Below are 19342 nucleotides of genomic sequence, written 5' to 3'. Positions count from 1 at the left end.
CTTGCAGCCGGGTCTTCTTGTCCTAGCTGCATCAGCGATGCTTGAGCACAGCCATGCACCGAAAGCAGTGGCAAAGAGTGGCAGTGGAGGTGGCACGCCCCCTTTTTACAAGATCAGCTGTCATGTTCGGGTAAACTTTTAAATGTCTTAAGGTTTTCAGTGGAGTGTGTGAATCAATGGGTGGATATTCGAGTCGGGTTGGGGGGGGCGGTGGGTGGGTTGGGTTGTGTTAACCAGAGTTACAGCGGGAGAAGGCTAGGGTAAGTGTTGCGCATCTAGACCAAGTCTCCGATCCTGAGCTCAGTGTTGGAGAAATTATGATGTGAGGGGCAGCCCAAATCAGCCATCAGCAGTTTTAACTTCCCGACAATTACCGCACATATGCATGGGTCAGGCCATGTCTCCGATGGGTCCTAAAGTGCAACAGCGGGACGTGTCTCATCATTCGCCGTTGACGTCAGAAGATCCAGCCTATATCTGCAGATCTGTATTTTATCTTTTTGCCTGTTGCTACTTCAAATAATTCATTTAAGATTAGTCAGATATAACCTCTTTGGAATCAGTGCTTTATTATATTTTCAATTTCTAGATGTATCTCTGTTATCCTTTGGTTAAGGATTCCATTATCTTTCCTACCACTGACATTAAGCTAATTGGTCTGTAGTTCTCTGGGCTTGTTTTATCTCTATTTTGTGTATGGTAACTGCATTAGTTGTCCACTAGTCTTCTGGCACTGTTTACTTTTCTAATTCATTTTTGTATATTTCAATGCCTCTGCTATTTCTTCCTGATTTTTAGATATGTGTGGATTCAATGCATTTGGACTAGGGCTTTTATCCTCTTGATTAAATGTTTTTATATTTTGCATTCTGTAAGTTATGCTGATTTACTTTTGCTTGCTCTTCAGGGCTTGTGTACAATACGTACTCATCTCTGCTCTGTTCCTAAAAACTTCTGGTTTGGTATATATGGACTAAAATGTTAATGCATACTCCCTACTCTGTGGCCATCATTTTTTTTTGTTATTAAGTATGAATCAGCTACAAAAACAGATTTTTTATTGGCAGATCAGTGGCATGAATTGACTGCTGTTCCAGCTGCCAGTGAGATCTGAAGCATCAATTTGAAACCTTGTTTGCAATGCTGCTTGGACTAATTCTGAAAGTACAATATTATAAATGGAAAAAAAAAGACTTGCATTTATGTAATGCTTTTCATGACCAGTGGCCCCCTCAAAGTGCTGTGCAGCCAATGAAGTTCCTTTGGAAGTATAGTTACTATTGTAATGTAGGAAAAGTGGCAGCTAATTTGCACTGAACAAACTGTCTCAAACAGCAATATGATAATGACCAGATAATCTATTCTCGTAATGTTGATTGAGGGGTAAATATTGACCAGGACACTGGAGATTGCACTTCATGGCCTCTATTGCATCCACCTGAGAAGGCAGATGGGGCCTCGTATGTGTAATTTACATATCATTTGCATTAAATTTAATGAACAAAGTTGTATTATCACATGATTGATACAAGTCAAGGTACAGAGATCATGTCAATTGAAATAAACCCTGAATTGTATGACATAAGTTCCAAACGTTTCCATATTTGCAGAAAATAGAAACTTTCAGCTAGTTGCATCCAGCATTTATTACACTTCACAACTTCAAGGACTTTTCAACTTTAAAAAAAATAAAATGTAATTTGCCAACAATTGTTTCTCAGCAGAATGGAACCAGTGTTAAACTCTAAGTTGTCGTTTATACAATCGCAAGGAATTGTGAATGACGAACAGGAGATATCTACTGCAGAGGATTTTGAAGACATAAAAAAGGATTTGATCAATGAACTTTGCCAGGAAGAAAGTTCAAATGCGTCACATGTGGTAAATACATAATACAATTTGGCTGCATGTAGCAAGATTGGGACAACATTCAGGCTTGGGCTGATGAGTGGCAAGTAGCATTTGTATCATGCAAGTTCCAGGCAATGACCAATAGGACAGAGTCTAACCACCTCTTCTTGCCATTCAATTGCATTACATCAAATTCCCCATCAAAACCTTGAGGGTCACCATTGACTAGAAGCTTAACTGGACACAAATGTTGTGACTAGTATAGCAGCTCAAAAGTTGGGTATTCCGAACTCAAAATCACTCTGCCATCTTCTAGTCACAATTCAAGAGCGTCATAAAACCCTACCCGATTAGCTGGGTAGGTGAGGCTGCAACAGCACTTGACGTTTGACACCATCCTGAACATAGCAGTCCAAAAGATATGCATCCCACCAACCAGTTTGCCAATCCATTCCCTTCGTGACACACAAGAACACAAAATAGGAGCAGGAGTAAACCAAATGGCCCATCGGGCCTGCTTCACCATTCAATATGGTCGTGGCTGATCTTGGGCTTCAACTTCACTTTCCTGCCCACTCGCCATATCCCTTGATTCCCTGAGGACCAAAAATCTGTCTATCCTAGTCTTAAATGTATTCAATAATTGAGTATCCCCAATCATCTGATGTAGAGCATTCCACAACCTTTTAAGTGAAGTAATTTCTCCTCGTATCTGTCCTAAATAATTGGCCCCTTATCCTGAGACTATGCCCCTGTGTTTTAGACTCCCCAACCAGCAGAAGCAACTTCTCAGCATGCATCCTATCAAACCCCTTCAGAATCTTGTATGTTTCAATAAGATCACCTCTCATACTTCTAAACGCCAGAGAAGATATGTCCAATTTACTCAGCCTCTCATCATAGGACAACCCCCCCTCATTCAGGTGATTCCAGTATATCCTTGAATGTTGAGACCAAAATTTCACACACTGCTCCAGATGTCTTGTCAAAATCCAGTATAACTGTAGCAAGACTTCTTTATTCCTGTATTCCAATCCCCTTGCACTAAAGGCATGCCATTTGCCTTCCTGATTTCTTGCTTTACCTGAATGCTAACTTTTTGGATTCTTTATATGAGTACAGCCAAATTTCTTTGAACATCAATACTTAGAAGTTTCATGCTTTTTTTAAAAAAAAATCACTTTTCTGTTCTTACAACCCAAAGTGAATAACTTCATAGTTCCCTACATTGTGTGCCATGTGTCATCTTGCCCGCTCATCTAACCTATCTGTATCACTTTGTCTTACCTTTCTATCTAGCTTTGTATCATCATCAGCAGACTTGGATACATTACTCTCTGTCTCTTCACCCAAGTCATTAATATAGTTAGTAAAAATCGAGGCCTCAGCACTGATTCTTGCCGCACTTCACTATTCGCTGCCACCAACTTGAAAATGCCCCATTTATGCCCACTCTATTCTTCTTGTCTGTTAACTAATCTATCCATGGTAATATGTCATCCCCAACTCCATGAGCCCTTATCTTGACTATTAACCTTTTGTGTGGCTCCTTATTGAATGCTTTTTGGAAACCAAGATAAACTACATCTACTGGTTCCCCTTTATGTACCTATTAGTTACATCCTCAAAAAGCTCTAAATTTGTTAACATATTGAGTTGTTCTAATCGTACTATGCTTTTCTAAGTGCATTTTTAAAATTTCCTAATAATGGATTCCAGCATTTTCCTCATGACTGATGTTAGGCTAATTGGCCTGTAGTTCACTGTTTTTTCTCTTCCACATACCGTTCTCGAAAAGTGTTGTAACATTTGCCAACTTCCAATCTGATGGAACCGTTTCTGAATCTATGGAATTTTTGAAAATCATAGCTAGCGCATTCAATATCAGTGTAGCTATCTCTTTTAGATCCTTAGGGTGTAAGTCATCAGGCCCTGGGTATTTGTTGGATTTTAGTCCCTTAATATTCTCCAAGATGTTTTCTCTGCTGATATTAATTTCCTTGCTCTTCTTAGCCACTTGTCGTCTGTTTCTGGAATGTTTCTCGTGACTTCTACTGTTTAGATAGGTACAAAATATTTGTTAGACGCTTCTACTATTTCCTCATTCCCCATGATAATTTCTCCTGTCTCTGCTTCTAAGGAGCCAACATTAACCTACTTATAAAAGCTCTTAAATCTGCTTTTATATTTCTTGCTAGTTTCTATATTTTCCATTTTTATCAACTACTTGGTGGCCTCTTTCTGGTTATTAAAACACTCCCAATCCTCAGACTTGCTACCTTTTTTTTTTGCAACATTGTAAGCCTCTTTTTTTAATCTAATACTCTCTTTAAATTCCTGATTGAGTCACAGATGGGTCTTGCTTGCTGAGTGTTTGTTTTCAATGGAATGCCTTTTTATTGAATGTTTTGTTTCCCACTGTTCGTTTATGGCCATACATTTTAGCCTATTTACCCAATTAACTGAAGCCAATTCTCCCCTCATACCTATGTTTGTGATTAGAGTATGTCATTTTCACACTTAACGTGGAATTCAATGGTATTATGATCACTATTTCCCAGCAGATTTTTTACTGTGACATTACTAATTAACTCTGCTTTGATAGATTTATCAGTTCCACAACGTATTGCTCTAAGAAACTGTTATAAAGACATTCTACAAACTTATCTTTTAGACCACTTTTGCCAATTTGATTGTCCCAATCTATATGAAGATTAAAGTCCGCCACAATTATTATATTGCCTTTGTTACAAGCTCCAATAGTTTCTTGTTTAATGCTTTCTCCAACGGTGCAACCACTGTTAGGGTGACCAGCATGCTTTAGCTGCAGTATATACATACAGCAAGTTACCAAGATTTCTTTGGCAGCACCTCCCAAAACCATAACCTCCACCACTCAGGACAAGGGCAGCCGGTGAAGCACCATGGCATCCAAGTTCTTCAAGGCACACATCATCCCGACTTGGACAAATATTTCCGTTCATTCATTTTCGCTAGATTAAAATCCAGGCTCTCCTGATTATTTTTTTCAAATTTAAGCTTGCAAAATATATCAATTTTATTTTGATGTCTTAAACCATATCTGTTTTTAACAGGCTCTTCAACAAAAATGTTCAAGTTCAAAGGATCATATGTGTGTTCATCTTCGTATTAGACCTTTCACTGAAGCTGAAGTCGCACAAAATGAATCTCAGGCTGGTTATCTATATTACTTTGAATTAAACTTTTTTTAAAATTTTGATCCCATTGATATATGTGCTGATATGTCAAACTCGTGCTCTTCCTAGGAGTGTGTGACAATAGAAAACTCGACTAGTGTCATCCTGAAACCACCACGAAATTCCTTGGGTTCCCGATGTAGTGATCGAGGAATTGGCCAAATAGCTCAATGCTTTTCGTTTACTCATGTAAGTAACAAATAGTCTGTGTATTCTACAATTGAGTATCGTGGCAATCTTGAATAGAGGCCTAATTGTTGTATTTGTGCATTTAAGCAGAGTTCTGTATATGATGAGTTACTTTTCTGAGCTTATGCTTTCATGCATTTAAACATAGGTGATTAGGTACTATTACATTTTTTATGTGACAGATTTCTCACCCTAAAACTTAATAGCTGTTGATTTAGGTAACAAAAATTACTTGATGTTTCTTTTCCTTGGGAAACACTACTAACTAGAAGGGGCAATTCAAAGAAGTATGCTTGGAAACTATCAAGTTAATTTATACACTTTAGTTTAATATCAGATTAATTTAACAACAAATAAAGAAAAAAGATGGATAGCAAGAATGTTATGCATGGTACTAAAATTGTAAGGGCAGTATTGGAAGATCTAGAAGTTTGTTTCACATTGCTCCGCACCAGAGCAAGTGGAATGCTGATCCACGTAGCAGTAGAATACAAATTGAAGGAACTAATTTTATAATAATAGTGGTCAATCAGACTATGTCCAGAGATCTGAGTGCTGCCCCGGAAACAGTGCAGCGATGATCCACAGAATTGATTTCTGTGTCAGAAGGCCGTGATGAGAATAGGGAATTATGAATCTCATCCTTGAAAGATGCCAGAGTGTGTAAATTAATAATTTGTGCTGAATAGCTAAATTGGAATAAATGAATGTAGAATAAGCGGACATGCGTTCAAATTTATAAAAGACTAATTTAAGGTTGGAAGAAGTTCTTCTGCCAGAGGATCCACGTATGGAATGGATTTCGAGATAATGGTACAGACGAAGGGCTAATTGGATGCTGTGATGGGCAGACTAAAATTATTGGGCTGCAAGTATTGAGATGGGCAAAATTGTGCTGCATTGTCGTGAGAATTCCACCCCCCCACCCCCCAAATATTGAGTGTGCTTCATCAAGAAAGGGTGCAGTTACATTGTGAATGAAAATATTTTCTCACGGCCCAAATTTGATGAATAGTTGATCTTGTCAACCTTTCCTCAAGCACCAATACGGGTCATGAATGTCAAATAATTCTTTAAGCCGAAGTCCTTTGCCAATACAGTGTTAATAATCTAGTGTCTAATTGCAAAGTGGTTTATTGTGCCTGCTGGCAGGTGATCTTTAAGAGCTGTCTGTCAATAGCTTCCATAAAACTTTGAAAACTGTATATGTACGTTGTAGCTGTATTTGCAAAGTAATATTTTGGAAGAAGTTGAAGTGGTCTAAATATATCTTGGATGAGATATATATATCTGTATGAGGCAAAACTCCTTCAACTGAATATTAACATAATTTTCAGCTAAAATCAGCGGGCAGAATTTTGCCCTCAGTTGGTGGGTGGGCTCCACTAGCTCGGCGGCGGCGGGCAGCCAAACTCAGCCGCCGAAATGGGGCCCGCCACCATTTTGAGTGGGCGGTCCAATTAAGGCCTGCCCAGCGGCCTGCCCAACAGGAAGCACTATGGGGGGTGGAGGGATTCCCCATCTGTCAAAGTGCGCTTTTTCGTGATTGCGCGCGAAAGAGCGCACTGGTCCCTAAAACTAAGTGCCGTCTCAGGGAGATTAGTGACAACTTAAAAATCATGAAAAATAAAAAAATTATTAACATGTCCCCTTCATGTGACAATGTCATACGAGATGGGACATGTTAATAAATCTCACATAAACTTTATTAAAGTTTTTAAAAACGAACATGAAACCTCATCCCGCCAGTGGATGAGGTTTCATGTTTTATCAGAAGCCCGCTGGGACTCCTGGCCCGCCCAACAGCCTTAAGGTTGGAGGGCAGGGTCTTTAATTATCTTAATGACCCTGTCAATGGCCTCAATTGGCCATTGACAGGTCGGCGGGCGGACAGCTAATTTCGCTGTCCGCCCGCCTTCCTAAAAATTTAAAGGGACCATGGTGACATCGGGGATTCTTCCCAATGTCATTTTTCCATCGGCGAGCAGGCCCCGCCCCCAAATCACCGACGGGAAAATTCTGGCCAGTATCTTTAACCTAGAGTCCATCAATATTCCTGGCTTCCTTCCGCACATCTGCTTTACCAAAACAGTTTTCTTCCATGTGCTCAATCCTGCTCACATCTGCCAAAACATTAACCCATGCCTCATTATTTTGAGGAATGACTTTTCCAATACTTTTCAAGCTGGGCTTTTCATATCAATCCTCCAAAAGCTTTAACTCAATCTAAAAGACAATAATCCAATTCTTTGTGCACACTCTGTCCCTTCATATTTCTGGTGCACAGGCTCATTGCATCAGCATGTCAATTTCAAAATTTCCATCTTATGTTTGCAAATCTCTGTATACTTATGACCCACACTACCTTTAGGTCTGTCCTTCTGCCTGTACCCATTAATCGCTAATGCAAATTGAAGTGAATTATAATGTTAACCCCTTTTTGGGACTATTCCAGATCGACGTACTCCTTGGATGACCAATCTCACCTATGTCTGAAAAAGACAGACCTCACAGACACTCAAATGGGTCTGAAGAACTGATCTAAAACTCTCCCTGAAAGAAAGGAACTATCAGGGAATATAACCATTCTCCAGACAGCTGTTTTAGTTCGACTATAACAACCCGGATGTTATTAGCGTCCGGGCACCCCATCAACAATCTAGCTCTCCACTGAAGAGTGTATGGAGATGGGATCTTGAGTTTGGATGCAGAAAACTATGTCAGACAATATATTTTCTAAATTTATATAAAGGTTTATTAAAGAACTGAATATGATAATTCATTTATAACATTATACTTACCTACCGATTTCTAGAACTGTTAATCTTGTTTCTAATAGAGAATACAGGTTTTATGTCTTAATAATGTTACAGAGAAATATTTAAAATATCCATCAATATTTATAGTATTTACCTTGAATCCCTATGTAGAATGCTATTAGGTTTAGCAAGGATACCTCTATCCCAATTAAGGGGAGAACTATCATCGCTATACTAAAGGAGTGAATCCAACAAATCTAAAAATCCATCTGTGTGGTTTGAATATTTATACCCTAAAAGAGTTAAACCAGTGGGAAGCCTGTTGAGCACTCATACCAGTCAAAATCCTTTGTTCCTGTCAATACCCTTCAAACAAACAATATTGAGAGGTACAGATGTGATCACTTCTTGTAGCAACCAGTTTCTAAAATTCAGTTAAGAAGCTACTTGGGGTCATCAAGGTTATCTATTGTTAGATTGCAGTATATTAAATTTATCAATGTCTTGCTGAGATGAAGTAAAGGACAAGTTCCTGCTGTTTCAGAACTGCCATGCCACAGGATATTGTTATACAGTTACACCCAGGCATGTTTATAAACTTATTGAACCGTTATCCAGCAGTATAAGGAGATAGATGAATTCTACTTTTAATTTGAACTCTGCTTTGATTTCAATCTCTAATTCATAGTTTTTTGAATTTTTAACCCCTTTATTTTTAACTAGATTCTCTATAACTTTGTATTTATAGCTGCACTCCAATTTATTATCTCAGGGGATGTAGGCATCGTTGCTAGGTCAGCATTTATTGCCCATCCCTAATTGCCCTTGAGAACTGAGTGCCTTTCAGTGGATGTTTAAGAGTCATTGCTGTGGTTCTGAGTCACATGTAGGCCAGGTAAGGATGGCAGATTTCCTTCCCTAAGGACATTAGTGAACCAGATGGGTTTTTACGACAATCAGCAATGGTTTCATGGTCATCATCCAGATTTTTATTGAATTCAAATCCCACCATCTGCCATGCTGGGATTTGAACCTGGGCCCCCAAAGCATTACCCTGGATTACTAGTCAAGTGACAATACCGCTACTCCACCGCCGCCTCCTAAAGGGTGTGCTGCACCCTTTGTCCTTTATTTCACTTGATGCTTGGTAAACCAGTTACTGTGCAGTTTCTCTGTGGAATTATCTACCCAGTTTCCCCTCACTCACCGTTCATTTTCTCCAGATTTCTCTGATTCTTCCCTTGGAATAAACTCTCCTGCCCCTCCAAGTGACTCCTTATAATGCCATTTTCAAACTCCCAATTATGTGTCTTTTTCCTTCTATTCACCATGATAACACTTCAGCTATTAATCTGCTCAGTCATGCCCTCGCCTCCACTCTTAATGCTCTTGTCCATTGTAAAACCCTCGCCCTGTTTCACCTTGGTATGGCTCCCATAAGTCCAAATAAACAGTTTTGAATAATTTTAACATGTAGCTGGTTTCGCGATTTATTACCATATCTGGATCGACCAAGTCAAGCTCTACTAAAACTTCACTGTTCTGGGTTCATATTAGAATACCTAACTGTTGGTTTTGTTTTGCTGCCAGCTGTGTCCTTGAGTCCCTCTCCCATTCCTGATTCACCTACTACCTCTTCCAGCAATGTGGAATGGATTTATTTTTCACTAAGATTGAGGTCATCCATTCAGCTGCCTCTGCTGCGACTCTTCCATTCCTTCATCCGTCAAGATGAGCTTCCTCCAGGTCCTAGCTCTATAGTTCTCTCATCTCCCCTCATGGCGTCTCTAACTCCATCGTATCCACAAGTCCAATCTCTTGCTGTCTCGACCTTAAACTGCTGAACACCTAACATCCTTTTCTAGCCCATCGCCAGAATCTTCAGGTCGGCGAGCGGGGGCAGGCCCTGCTTGCCAATGAGTAAAATGACACTCATTGACATCAGGCCTGCACCACAATGTCACCGTGCGTCATTCAGATCTTCAGTTCGGCGGGCGCACACCGGAGTTGGCTGTCCGCCAAACTGTCAGGTCATTTAAAAACCAACTGAAATAATTAACTGAGCTGCCCATCCAACCTTAAGGTCGGCAGGCAGGCAAAGAGCCCAAGCGGCCTTCGTATTTATCATGGAACCTCATCCACGGGCGGGATGAGGTTTCATGAAGGTTTTTAATGTTCAATAAAAAATTTTAATAAAATTAATTGACATGTCCCTGCTCATGTGACACGTGAGGGGACATGTCTTAAAAACTTTTTTGTTCTTCAGTTTGAATTTAAAAATTTTTAATAATCTCCCTGAGGCAACTCTATGCCTCAGAGAGATTTCTGTGCTCTTTCGCGCGCAGGCCCTGACTCAGCCTACACCCCCCCGCCCACATGAGCGCACGTCACACTGAGCAGGCCTTAATTGGCCTGCCCATGTAAAATGGTGGCATACAGCCGATTGCACACCGCAGTTGGCTACACGCCCACCTGCGCCCGCTCCCACCCACCCCCCCGACGGGGAGAAAATTCACCCCCATGTGTTAGCTGATATTATAACCAGGTCCCTGCTCCTTGTGTACACTGCCTCTTAACCCTTCTCTAGGTCAACACTGGGAAGACAAAAGTTATTACCTTTGGCGCCTGTTGCAATTCCATTGCTTAGCAACTGACTCAGTTCCGTTTTTGAAGTGAACCATGATTATCAACCCAGCTATCCTCTATGACCCTGAGCTGAGCTGTCACCTCCAGATCCCCTCTATCACAAAACTATTGCCCGCTCTATCCCTGCATTAGTTCATCAGTTGCTGAATCTCTCATCCATTTTTTATGGCCAGCATCTTCCGGTTGGCGAGTGGGGCCCACTCGCTAACGTGTAAAATGACACGGGGTGACATTGGGCATGCGTACTGTCGTCACTCCATATCATTTAGACTGTCACTTCGGCAGGTGAGCATCCGACTCGGATGCACGCCCGCCGACCTGTCAACGGCCTATTAAGGCCATTAAAAAACCAATTGAACTCGTTAATGGACCTGCCCGTCCAACCTTAAGGTTGGCGGGCAGGCCAGGAGCCCAGACAGGCCTGTGAAAAAACATGAAACCTCGTCCACGGGCGGAATGAGGTTTCATGAGTGATTTAAAAAATGCAGAATATTTTACAGTAAAAGTTATGGACATGTCCCAGCTCACGTGACAGTGTCACACAAGGGTACATGGCAGGGAAATTTTTTTCTAATCTTTATTGAAAGTTTTAAATTGGTGCCGATCTCCCTGAGGCAGCACTTTGCCTCAGGGAGATCTGTGCGCTCTTTGGCCTGCCCACGTAAAATGGCGGTGCACCCCTGATCAGGGGCGCTAATCAGAAGCGCGCCCGCTCCAACACTCTCTCCCCGCCCCCCCCCCGCGACGGGGGGAAAATGTTGCCTCTGGAACTGACTATTCCAATGCACCCCTGGCTGGCTTCCAATCTTGAACTCAACCAAAATTCTACTACCTCCATCCTAACCTACTTCCATTTCTGTTCACTAAACATCCCTGTATTCACTGCCCTACATTGCCTTTTAAACCTCCAGTGCCTTGAATGTTTTTTAAAAAATTCTCACCCTTGCATTCAAATCCCTCCCTGGCTTTCTGCTTCCCATTGCTATTATTTCCTCCAGCCTTGCCACCTTTAGAACTATACCATCCTCCAATTCTGGACTTGTGTATACCCTACTTCTTTTGTCCTGTGGCAGCCTTGCCTTCTGCTGTTTACATTCTAAACTCTTGTATTCCTTCCATCCCTAAAACTTGCCTCTTGGGCCAAACTTTTGCTCTCCTACTTTGACAAATGTTTACAATTCCCAATACTACAGCAGTATTGTTTCACTGCCAGATGACTGCTTTGTATGATCTAGAGGGAACTGGCCTAAGTGGAAATCTTTTCTTTCTCATGCATATTGATATAAATATGTTAAATAAGACTATTTCTTTTTTTAAAACCATTATTTCAACTCCTAGGTTTATGGGCCAGAAACCAAACAAACAGAAATATTTGGAGCAATAAAACCACTTATTAAGGAAGTTTTGAATGGACAGAACTGTTTGGTTTTTACCTATGGTGTCACCAATGCAGGAAAAACATATACATTTCAAGGTTTGTTTTCTTTTAATGTACAAAAAAAATTAGATTTTTTTTCCTTCAAAATTTGATGCACTTTGATTATTCTCTTTTGTTGTAGGGCCAGACCACGATGTAGGTATCTTGCCACGATCGCTGAGTGTTCTATTTAAGAGTATCGAAGGAAAGATTTATAAAAACATGAATATTAAGCCACAGAGATGCACAGACTTCAGTAGATTAACAGAAATGCAAGTGAAAGAAGAGGAGGCTATTAAAAAATCGGTCCTTCACCTATTTAGAGAGGTAAACAAATGAATTAACCATTGAACCTGTTATTTTTATATTTAACATGTGTTTTAATAAATATTCTTGTAATTGCACTGGAATAATTATTGGTCTTAACTTTTTACAAAAGAGGAAAGTGAATGCCAAAACAGCTTTTTGAAGATAATTATGGGTAACTTTCTCTGTATAAATTTGTATATAGAATCATAGAATGGTTACAGTACAAAAGGCGACCCAAGAGCAATGCACCTGTGCCACCCTTGCCTTTTTTCCCATAGCACTGCAATTTTTTCCTATTTGGATAATTATCCAAGTCTCTTTTGAAAGCCGAGATTGAATCTGCCTCCACCACACTATCAAGCAGTGCATTCCAGATCCTAACGACTCATTACATAAAAATTTTTCCTTTATGGCACCATTGCTTTTTATTGCCATTCACCTTAACTTGGTCATCTCTGGTACTTGGTCCTTCCGCCAATAGGATCAGTTTCTCCCTATCTGCTCACTTCAGACCCTTCATGATTTTGAATGTCCTCAACATTTCCTTCTCCAAAGACAATATTGGCAGCTTTTCCAATCTATTCATGTAACTGAAGTTCCTCGTCCCTAGAACCATTCTCTTGACTCTTTTCTTCACCATCTGTAATGCCGTCACATCCTTCCTAAAGTGTGTTGCCCAGAACTGGAAGCAATAATCCAGTCGAGGCTGAAACAGTATTTTATAAGGCTCACCAGAACTTCCTTAATGTTGCACTTTGTCTCTATATATAAAGCCCAGGATCCACTTGGTCTTAACTGCCCTCGCTCAACCTGCTTTGCCATCTCTAAGGATTTGTACACATATACCCCCAGCTCCTTCTACTCCCACACCCCCTTTAAAATTGTACGCTTTTTTTTTCTTTTTGGCTCTCCCCATTCTTCCTACCAAAATGAATCACTTCACAAATTAGCTGACTTCAAGATATTAAAATGAAATTAGTAATTAACTTAAGGCCCATCATCCTCTTCAAAATGACAAATCTTCATATTAATTTTGTTGCTACATTAGCCATCTCATTATTTCAAACAGATTTTTAATCCTGAAGAGGCAGGTTACTCAAGGATAAAGTGCTTTATTAGGAATAAGTTGGAATTGCAATTAAGGCCATTGGTACTTTTAGTTACTGTACTTCAATTGTGAAAACTAAATATTTTTGAGACTTCAATATCCCCATGCAATTAAAAAAGGATAATTGTGATTAGCCAGCATATAGTGCCATCAATGGAAGTATTGTGGCCCAATGGTAGCATATCTGCCTCTGAACCAGAAGATCTGGGTTCATGTCTCACTCCAGTACTTGATGGCCAAGGAAGGTGTGTTCATAAAGCAGCCAGACAGGTTGAGCATCAACTTGTAAATCCTTCCACATACACCAATGTCAAGTGTAAGAGTGGGAGAGATTCCTGGTCAATCATTTGATGTAAAGAAATTGGAGCCTCTACTATCACTATCCATAGCTCCATGCATGTAACAGTGTATGGTGCCACAGCAACTCTAGCTCATTGAGGGACTGGATTGCCAGTGTGGATTAGATTGGTGCCAACAGCATGGGGCTCAAATAGTAGTTTGGTGCAACAAAACTTGAGTATTACTGAATAACGAGATTTTTTTTCAAAGCTTTTTGTCTTGCACTCATCAGGACAATTCGGAAGAATACCGAATGTAAAGGGAACAACAGTTTATACTGTATGAGAAGACAGTACTGATTGGTTGGCAAGAGGACTCTGATTTGCGAATTGTATTGATGAGTGCAAGATGAAATGTTCTCTTTTTCAGTAATACTCAAGCCTGGGGTTCGATTCCCCACTCTGGCTTGAATGGATTTGGGACCTGCGTTCTTGGCCTACCCTGGTGCTGAGTTTTGGATCTGCTTTCATGCAGAGAACTCAAAGAAGTAGTAATATCACGAGCCCCAGCTAGAATGGAGATGATTTAGTAATTCCCCATCAATCAGCTTATGAAACTGCACTACAAATGACTGGGAATGATTTTGCGAATACTGTTGTGTTCTGCAACTATCCTCCGTTCATTGCATTTTTCTAGAGAAATAACATAATTTATCTGATTAAACCGCCAGGATGGGTGGAATTAAACCCTCAATGTTCCCAACTGACTGCATAGGCAAAATGTTAGTTGGTAGCAAGGTGTCTAAGCATCCTGTCGTGGGAGAGGTGGGTCATTTAACACATTTAAACCAGACTCCCTGTTACCAGCCAGGTTTCACAGAGCTCAGTGGAAACCTGGCAGCGAAAGGGAGGTGTGAGCTTTCACCTCCAGAAGGTAAGTGTTTATTTTTCTATGTAGCACTCCTGGGGACCAGGAGGAGGAGCACTGCTCTCCCGGCCCCTCGAGGAAGCCTTCAGCAATTGTTTGTCCCTCAATCAGTTTTTCGCCCAGCCCCAATTTCATCCTTGGCTGTGGTCTTCTGCCACAGGCTTACCTGACAGCTGGCCAGCCTGTAAATTATAACAAGTGCCGAGCAGGAACTGAATAAAAAATTATAATGAGATTATGTGGCAAAAATCCAATGGGGCTGCTACTTCTCTGGCCTTGCTGTATATCTATATTGCATTCCTGCACCCTCTCCCTGTAAATATCGGCCCCTGCTGTAATTCGTGTAGACTGTTTACTGGATAATTCAACTTTGTTTGCTGTAACTGCAGGCTTGCTTCCAATTCATTGACATATGGCGGTGTCAGTATCCTCTGTTATAACTAAGTGTTATTTTTTAGCAACAGTAGTATAAGGTGTAATTGAGCAAAAAAAAACCAGCCAAATTCTGAAGCTAGACAAGAGAGTTATCTTACTTATCATTACCACATTAGCTTGTGAGCTACGAGGGGGTGTATTTGTCCCAAGTCTGCTATCAACTGTTACCCTCCCTAAGTGACTATATAACTATGGTCAAAATAAAGGATTGTTTTTAGATTTAAGTAGGCGTAATATAACACTAGAGCTTTACATTTTAAAATTCCATTTTTCCCCCTATAGAGTGATCAGTGCAATGGGAGTTGCCAGCATAGTTCACTAGATGCTTCAGAAGGTAAGTTGAACAGCTGTGCATAAACATATATATAATTCTTGGTTTCATTAGTACATTGAGGCATAATTCTAGATTGTAATCTTTAATTGTGAATCAACAAGGTCTGGTCTAGAAAAATGATTATAAACTTTCAATAAGTTGTCTTCTAAGGCTTGTAAATGCAATGGAGCAACTTTAGCACTTTTACAATATAGGATGCTGATTTGTTGCTGATTATGCCCCTAGGTTATACTATTTTTCAATCATAGGTGGTCCAGCACCTTTTGGAATTCAAAATGACCAATACTCCTCCTAAATATGTTTTGTACTTTCAATTTAACAAAAATGCCAAATGCAAAGTAAGAATTTTAATGCAAAAGCATACTTCAAATGCTGGAAGCATGAAATAAAGACAGACATGAAGGCCATCAACCCAAAATGTTAACTCTTTCTCTCCACAAATGCTGCCTGACCCCCTGAATATTTCCAGTATTTTCTGGTTTTGTTTAAGAATTTTAATTCCACTTTTAGTTGCCTTTAACACTACAGATATAATTCTAATAATATGCAATTTAACTTCTAACTAATATTTAATGAGCTGGCTGCATACATTGTGTGTAAATAATACCAGGTTAGGAGGCACAGTAAGCTGTGTAAATAGGAGCAAGATGTTTCAAAGCTACATAAACAGATCACATAAGTGGGTAAAAGAAAAATTCAACATGCAGAAATAAGAGGATAATCCATCTTGACTCCAAGCACAACCAAATCAGAATATTTGCTTACTGGCTAGAGACAAGAAATTGGAGGTTAGAAAGGTCTTGGGCATTCAGTTGCACAAAAATGTTTTATTAAAAACTAGTGTACCAGTACAGATGATAACTGAAGGCTAATGGAAACTTTATTTTGAGAGGATTAAAATACCGACGGAGGAAGTGATGCCTTCAATCAGACCCTTGGAGATGGTATAGTAGATTCACCAGAATTATTCTGGTATTATGAAAGAAGCTGAATGACGTCTTCTGCGTGTAAATTTATGCTCCTGATAGGAGGACTGTTTGCATAAGTTTGGTATTTGATAGGGAACATAGAGAAGTTATTTTATCTGGTGGGAACCCAGGACAGGGGACTATCATAAAATTAGAGTTAAGCTATTTAGGATTGAAACAAAGAAACTTTTTTTATTATTACATAAAATATAGTGGAAACCTAGAATTCTGTCCCCAAACAGCTATGAATGTTGGGTAATTGGAAATATTCACAACCAGGTAGATATAGGTATTTATTGGGCAGAGGTATCCTGTGATAAGGATCAAAGCCATCAAATGAATTTAATGTACATATGAGCCATGACCTAATTGAATGCTAGAATGGCTTATTCCTGTCCTTTTGTTCAAGTTATCAGTCAATTTTTGCTGTTAATTTGAGAAGAAAATGATAGGAATTCCAGGCATGTTTGATTGAATGACTGATTAGCTGCCATTCAATGTGGCTTAATACTGCAATTTAAAAATATGGAATTAATACCTGGGACTGAAATTAAGCTATTTTTAAAGGGAATATCAATATACTTCCATAATCTGCCCTCATAATTCAAGGAAACCTGAATATAAAGGATTAATTTTGTCCAACGTTTCCAAAGATAGGGACAAATGTCAAATGGTGAATATCAAAAGCACAATCCCAGTGGTCTGTACTAGTTAATTTTACACTCATCTACTTTAAAATTGTTGATTTCATATTTCAAATGCAAGACTAATATTTAATTCCTTGTTACCCAGCCCACCAAATGGATTAAGGGGTTAATTTACAAATTGATACTATGCTCTCAAAATGATGCAATCTTGATTTAACCATTAAAGATTTTTTTGTTTTGTTTTAAAGTGGGTAGTCTAGGAGATTTTGCTGGACAATTAAAGCATTCTGAACAAGTTGCTGTGACTGCACCAGAAAGGATCAGATTTTCTGTCTGGGTTTCATTTTGTGAAATATACAATGAAACTCTTTACGATTTACTTGATCTGGTACCATATAAATATCAAAAAAGAAAGGCACTTCGGTTTGCACAAGATGCAAAAGGCAACACTTACGTGAAAGGTAATTAAGCAATTAAACAGTTTTATAATTCTTGCAAAAATTAAAACTGAAGGGATAGAATTTGTTTGCAATATTTACTCTATTTTTAAGCCGTCTTTTCCTATGACTAGCAATGACCAGTTTTTGTGTTACAGTGTACAGTGCCTTATAAAATTAACTTCCTCTAAGCCTCCTTTACTGCCCTAGCCCTGAACTTGTTGCCTTCTCTAGTTTCTCTGCTATCTTACCTCATGTCCTCTCCGAGCTCATCTTGTCCATGAGATCCATCTTCCCTCTCAACCCTATTCCCACCAAAGCATTGACAGCCCAAGTTCCCTTACTGGCTCTCATGTTAGATGACATTAACAGTTGTCTCCCCTTTTAAAAAAAATCCTTTGACCTGTCTGTACCCTTGCAAACTACTGCCCCATCTCCAATCTCCCTTTCCTATCAAGTCCTTCCATGTACTGATTCCCAAATTTGTACCCATGTTTGAAGCCCTCCAATCAGTTCTGCACCATACCACAGTAATGAAATAGCTGTTTATCAAAGTCATATGACATCCTATGTGTCTTTGACAAAGGTAAGCTATTCTTTCTTGATCTGTCTGAAGCCTTTGACACAGTTGATCATGTCAACCCCCGCTGATGACCCTCCATCATTCATCTGGGTGGGACTGCACTTGACTGGTTCAATTTTTGTCCATGGGCTGGATTTTACAGCTCCCTGCTGTGCGTGTTTTCAGCAGTGGGGCATTTGAAATGTCAGGTGGCTAACCCATTGCTTTCCTGCCCATCCATGACCCGGTCCTATAGTATGGGGAGCCCGCCACTAGGCCTATAAATGTCTACTTATATGACCTCTACCATAATAGGCTGCGTACAGGCAGGTAAGAGTAGGAAGCTTGTTTTTAAACAACTTTGGTGAAAAATGGGAAGGAAGTGTTGGGGGAAACATCATTTTGGGGGGTGCGTTGGGGGCAGCACCCCTCCCCCACCCCATACCCGAGGGCCAGAAGTCCAACCGTCATTTATTTGGGCTGCCCGGAGCATGGTATCACTGCGGGGTGGCCGGTTTTAAAGTCAGCTGATTTGGAATTGACTTTCCCTCCCCCCACCCCCAGCATAGTTACCTCTTGTGTCCCTTGGGGGACAGCTGGGGCTGACCATGGGCAGACTTTCTATCTCCGAGATTTGAGAGGGCGAGGTCTCGGAGGACTACAGCTAGTGTGGTCAGCAGAGAGGAGGTGTTGCCTTTCTGTAGACTACCAGGCAAACTGTGGAGAAAAGACCCATCCCATGGCAATCTAAGGAAACTGGAGGATTTGTCTTGGCATGGTGGTGGTAGGGTGAAGAATCACCAGAGTGAGTTTTGCTGCTGGTAATCTGTTTGGAAATTCTGAAAACTTGAGAGGTGCCTTTTGATGGTCATTCGACTGTACTTCATTGTGAAATGGGGAAATGAACCAGTTGGAAGCTGGGAGTGATGTTGGACTGGTTATTATTATTATTCTACAAGGGTTGGGGGGAGGGGGGAGGGGTGGGGGGGGGGAAACGTAAAAGTATGATTGTGACGTGGAGTTTTTGGCCATGTTAAAAATTAAAGGGGAGGGGGATATCCTTTTTGTAGTTTAGAGCGCTTAATGTTTTATCAATGTTGCTATTAGTTGCTTGTTGCAGTAAAAGTTTGAACATTACCATTTTGACTTAGTCTTATGCAATTCCTTTAAGTCGGTCACTGGGAATTTGAATCTCTTGTTTAAAGTTATGGCCTCTATGGGGATTGTAACAATTGTCAGACTGTTTATCTAACATC

At 40.1% G+C, this 19342-nt stretch overlaps 1 protein-coding gene across 3 annotated transcripts in view; it reads left to right on the top strand.

Annotated features, from left to right (window-relative positions):
* Window positions 1–19342, top strand: part of kif20bb (kinesin family member 20Bb) — a 130714-nt gene that overhangs the window by 2321 nt on the left and 109051 nt on the right. For 2 of the 3 annotated variants that reach the window (XM_041210554.1, XM_041210552.1), the window contains exons 2-8: window positions 1725–1881; window positions 4947–5045; window positions 5139–5258; window positions 12002–12137; window positions 12223–12407; window positions 15421–15472; window positions 17336–17548. In XM_041210554.1, the coding sequence (XP_041066488.1) occupies window positions 1726–1881; window positions 4947–5045; window positions 5139–5258; window positions 12002–12137; window positions 12223–12407; window positions 15421–15472; window positions 17336–17548 (961 nt within the window). In that variant the 5' untranslated portion in view covers window position 1725. Of the gene's footprint in view, window positions 1–1721; window positions 1882–4946; window positions 5046–5138; window positions 5259–12001; window positions 12138–12222; window positions 12408–15420; window positions 15473–17335; window positions 17549–19342 lie in introns of all 3 variants that reach the window. The other variant, XM_041210553.1, reaches the window with a different exon arrangement.

Source organism: Carcharodon carcharias, chromosome 17 (genome assembly GCF_017639515.1).
Source record: "Carcharodon carcharias isolate sCarCar2 chromosome 17, sCarCar2.pri, whole genome shotgun sequence".
NCBI classification, from domain to species: Eukaryota; Metazoa; Chordata; class Chondrichthyes; order Lamniformes; family Lamnidae; genus Carcharodon; species Carcharodon carcharias.
The sequence above is the reverse complement of the archived record's forward strand: the minus strand, read 5'-3'. Positions and strand labels throughout refer to the sequence as shown.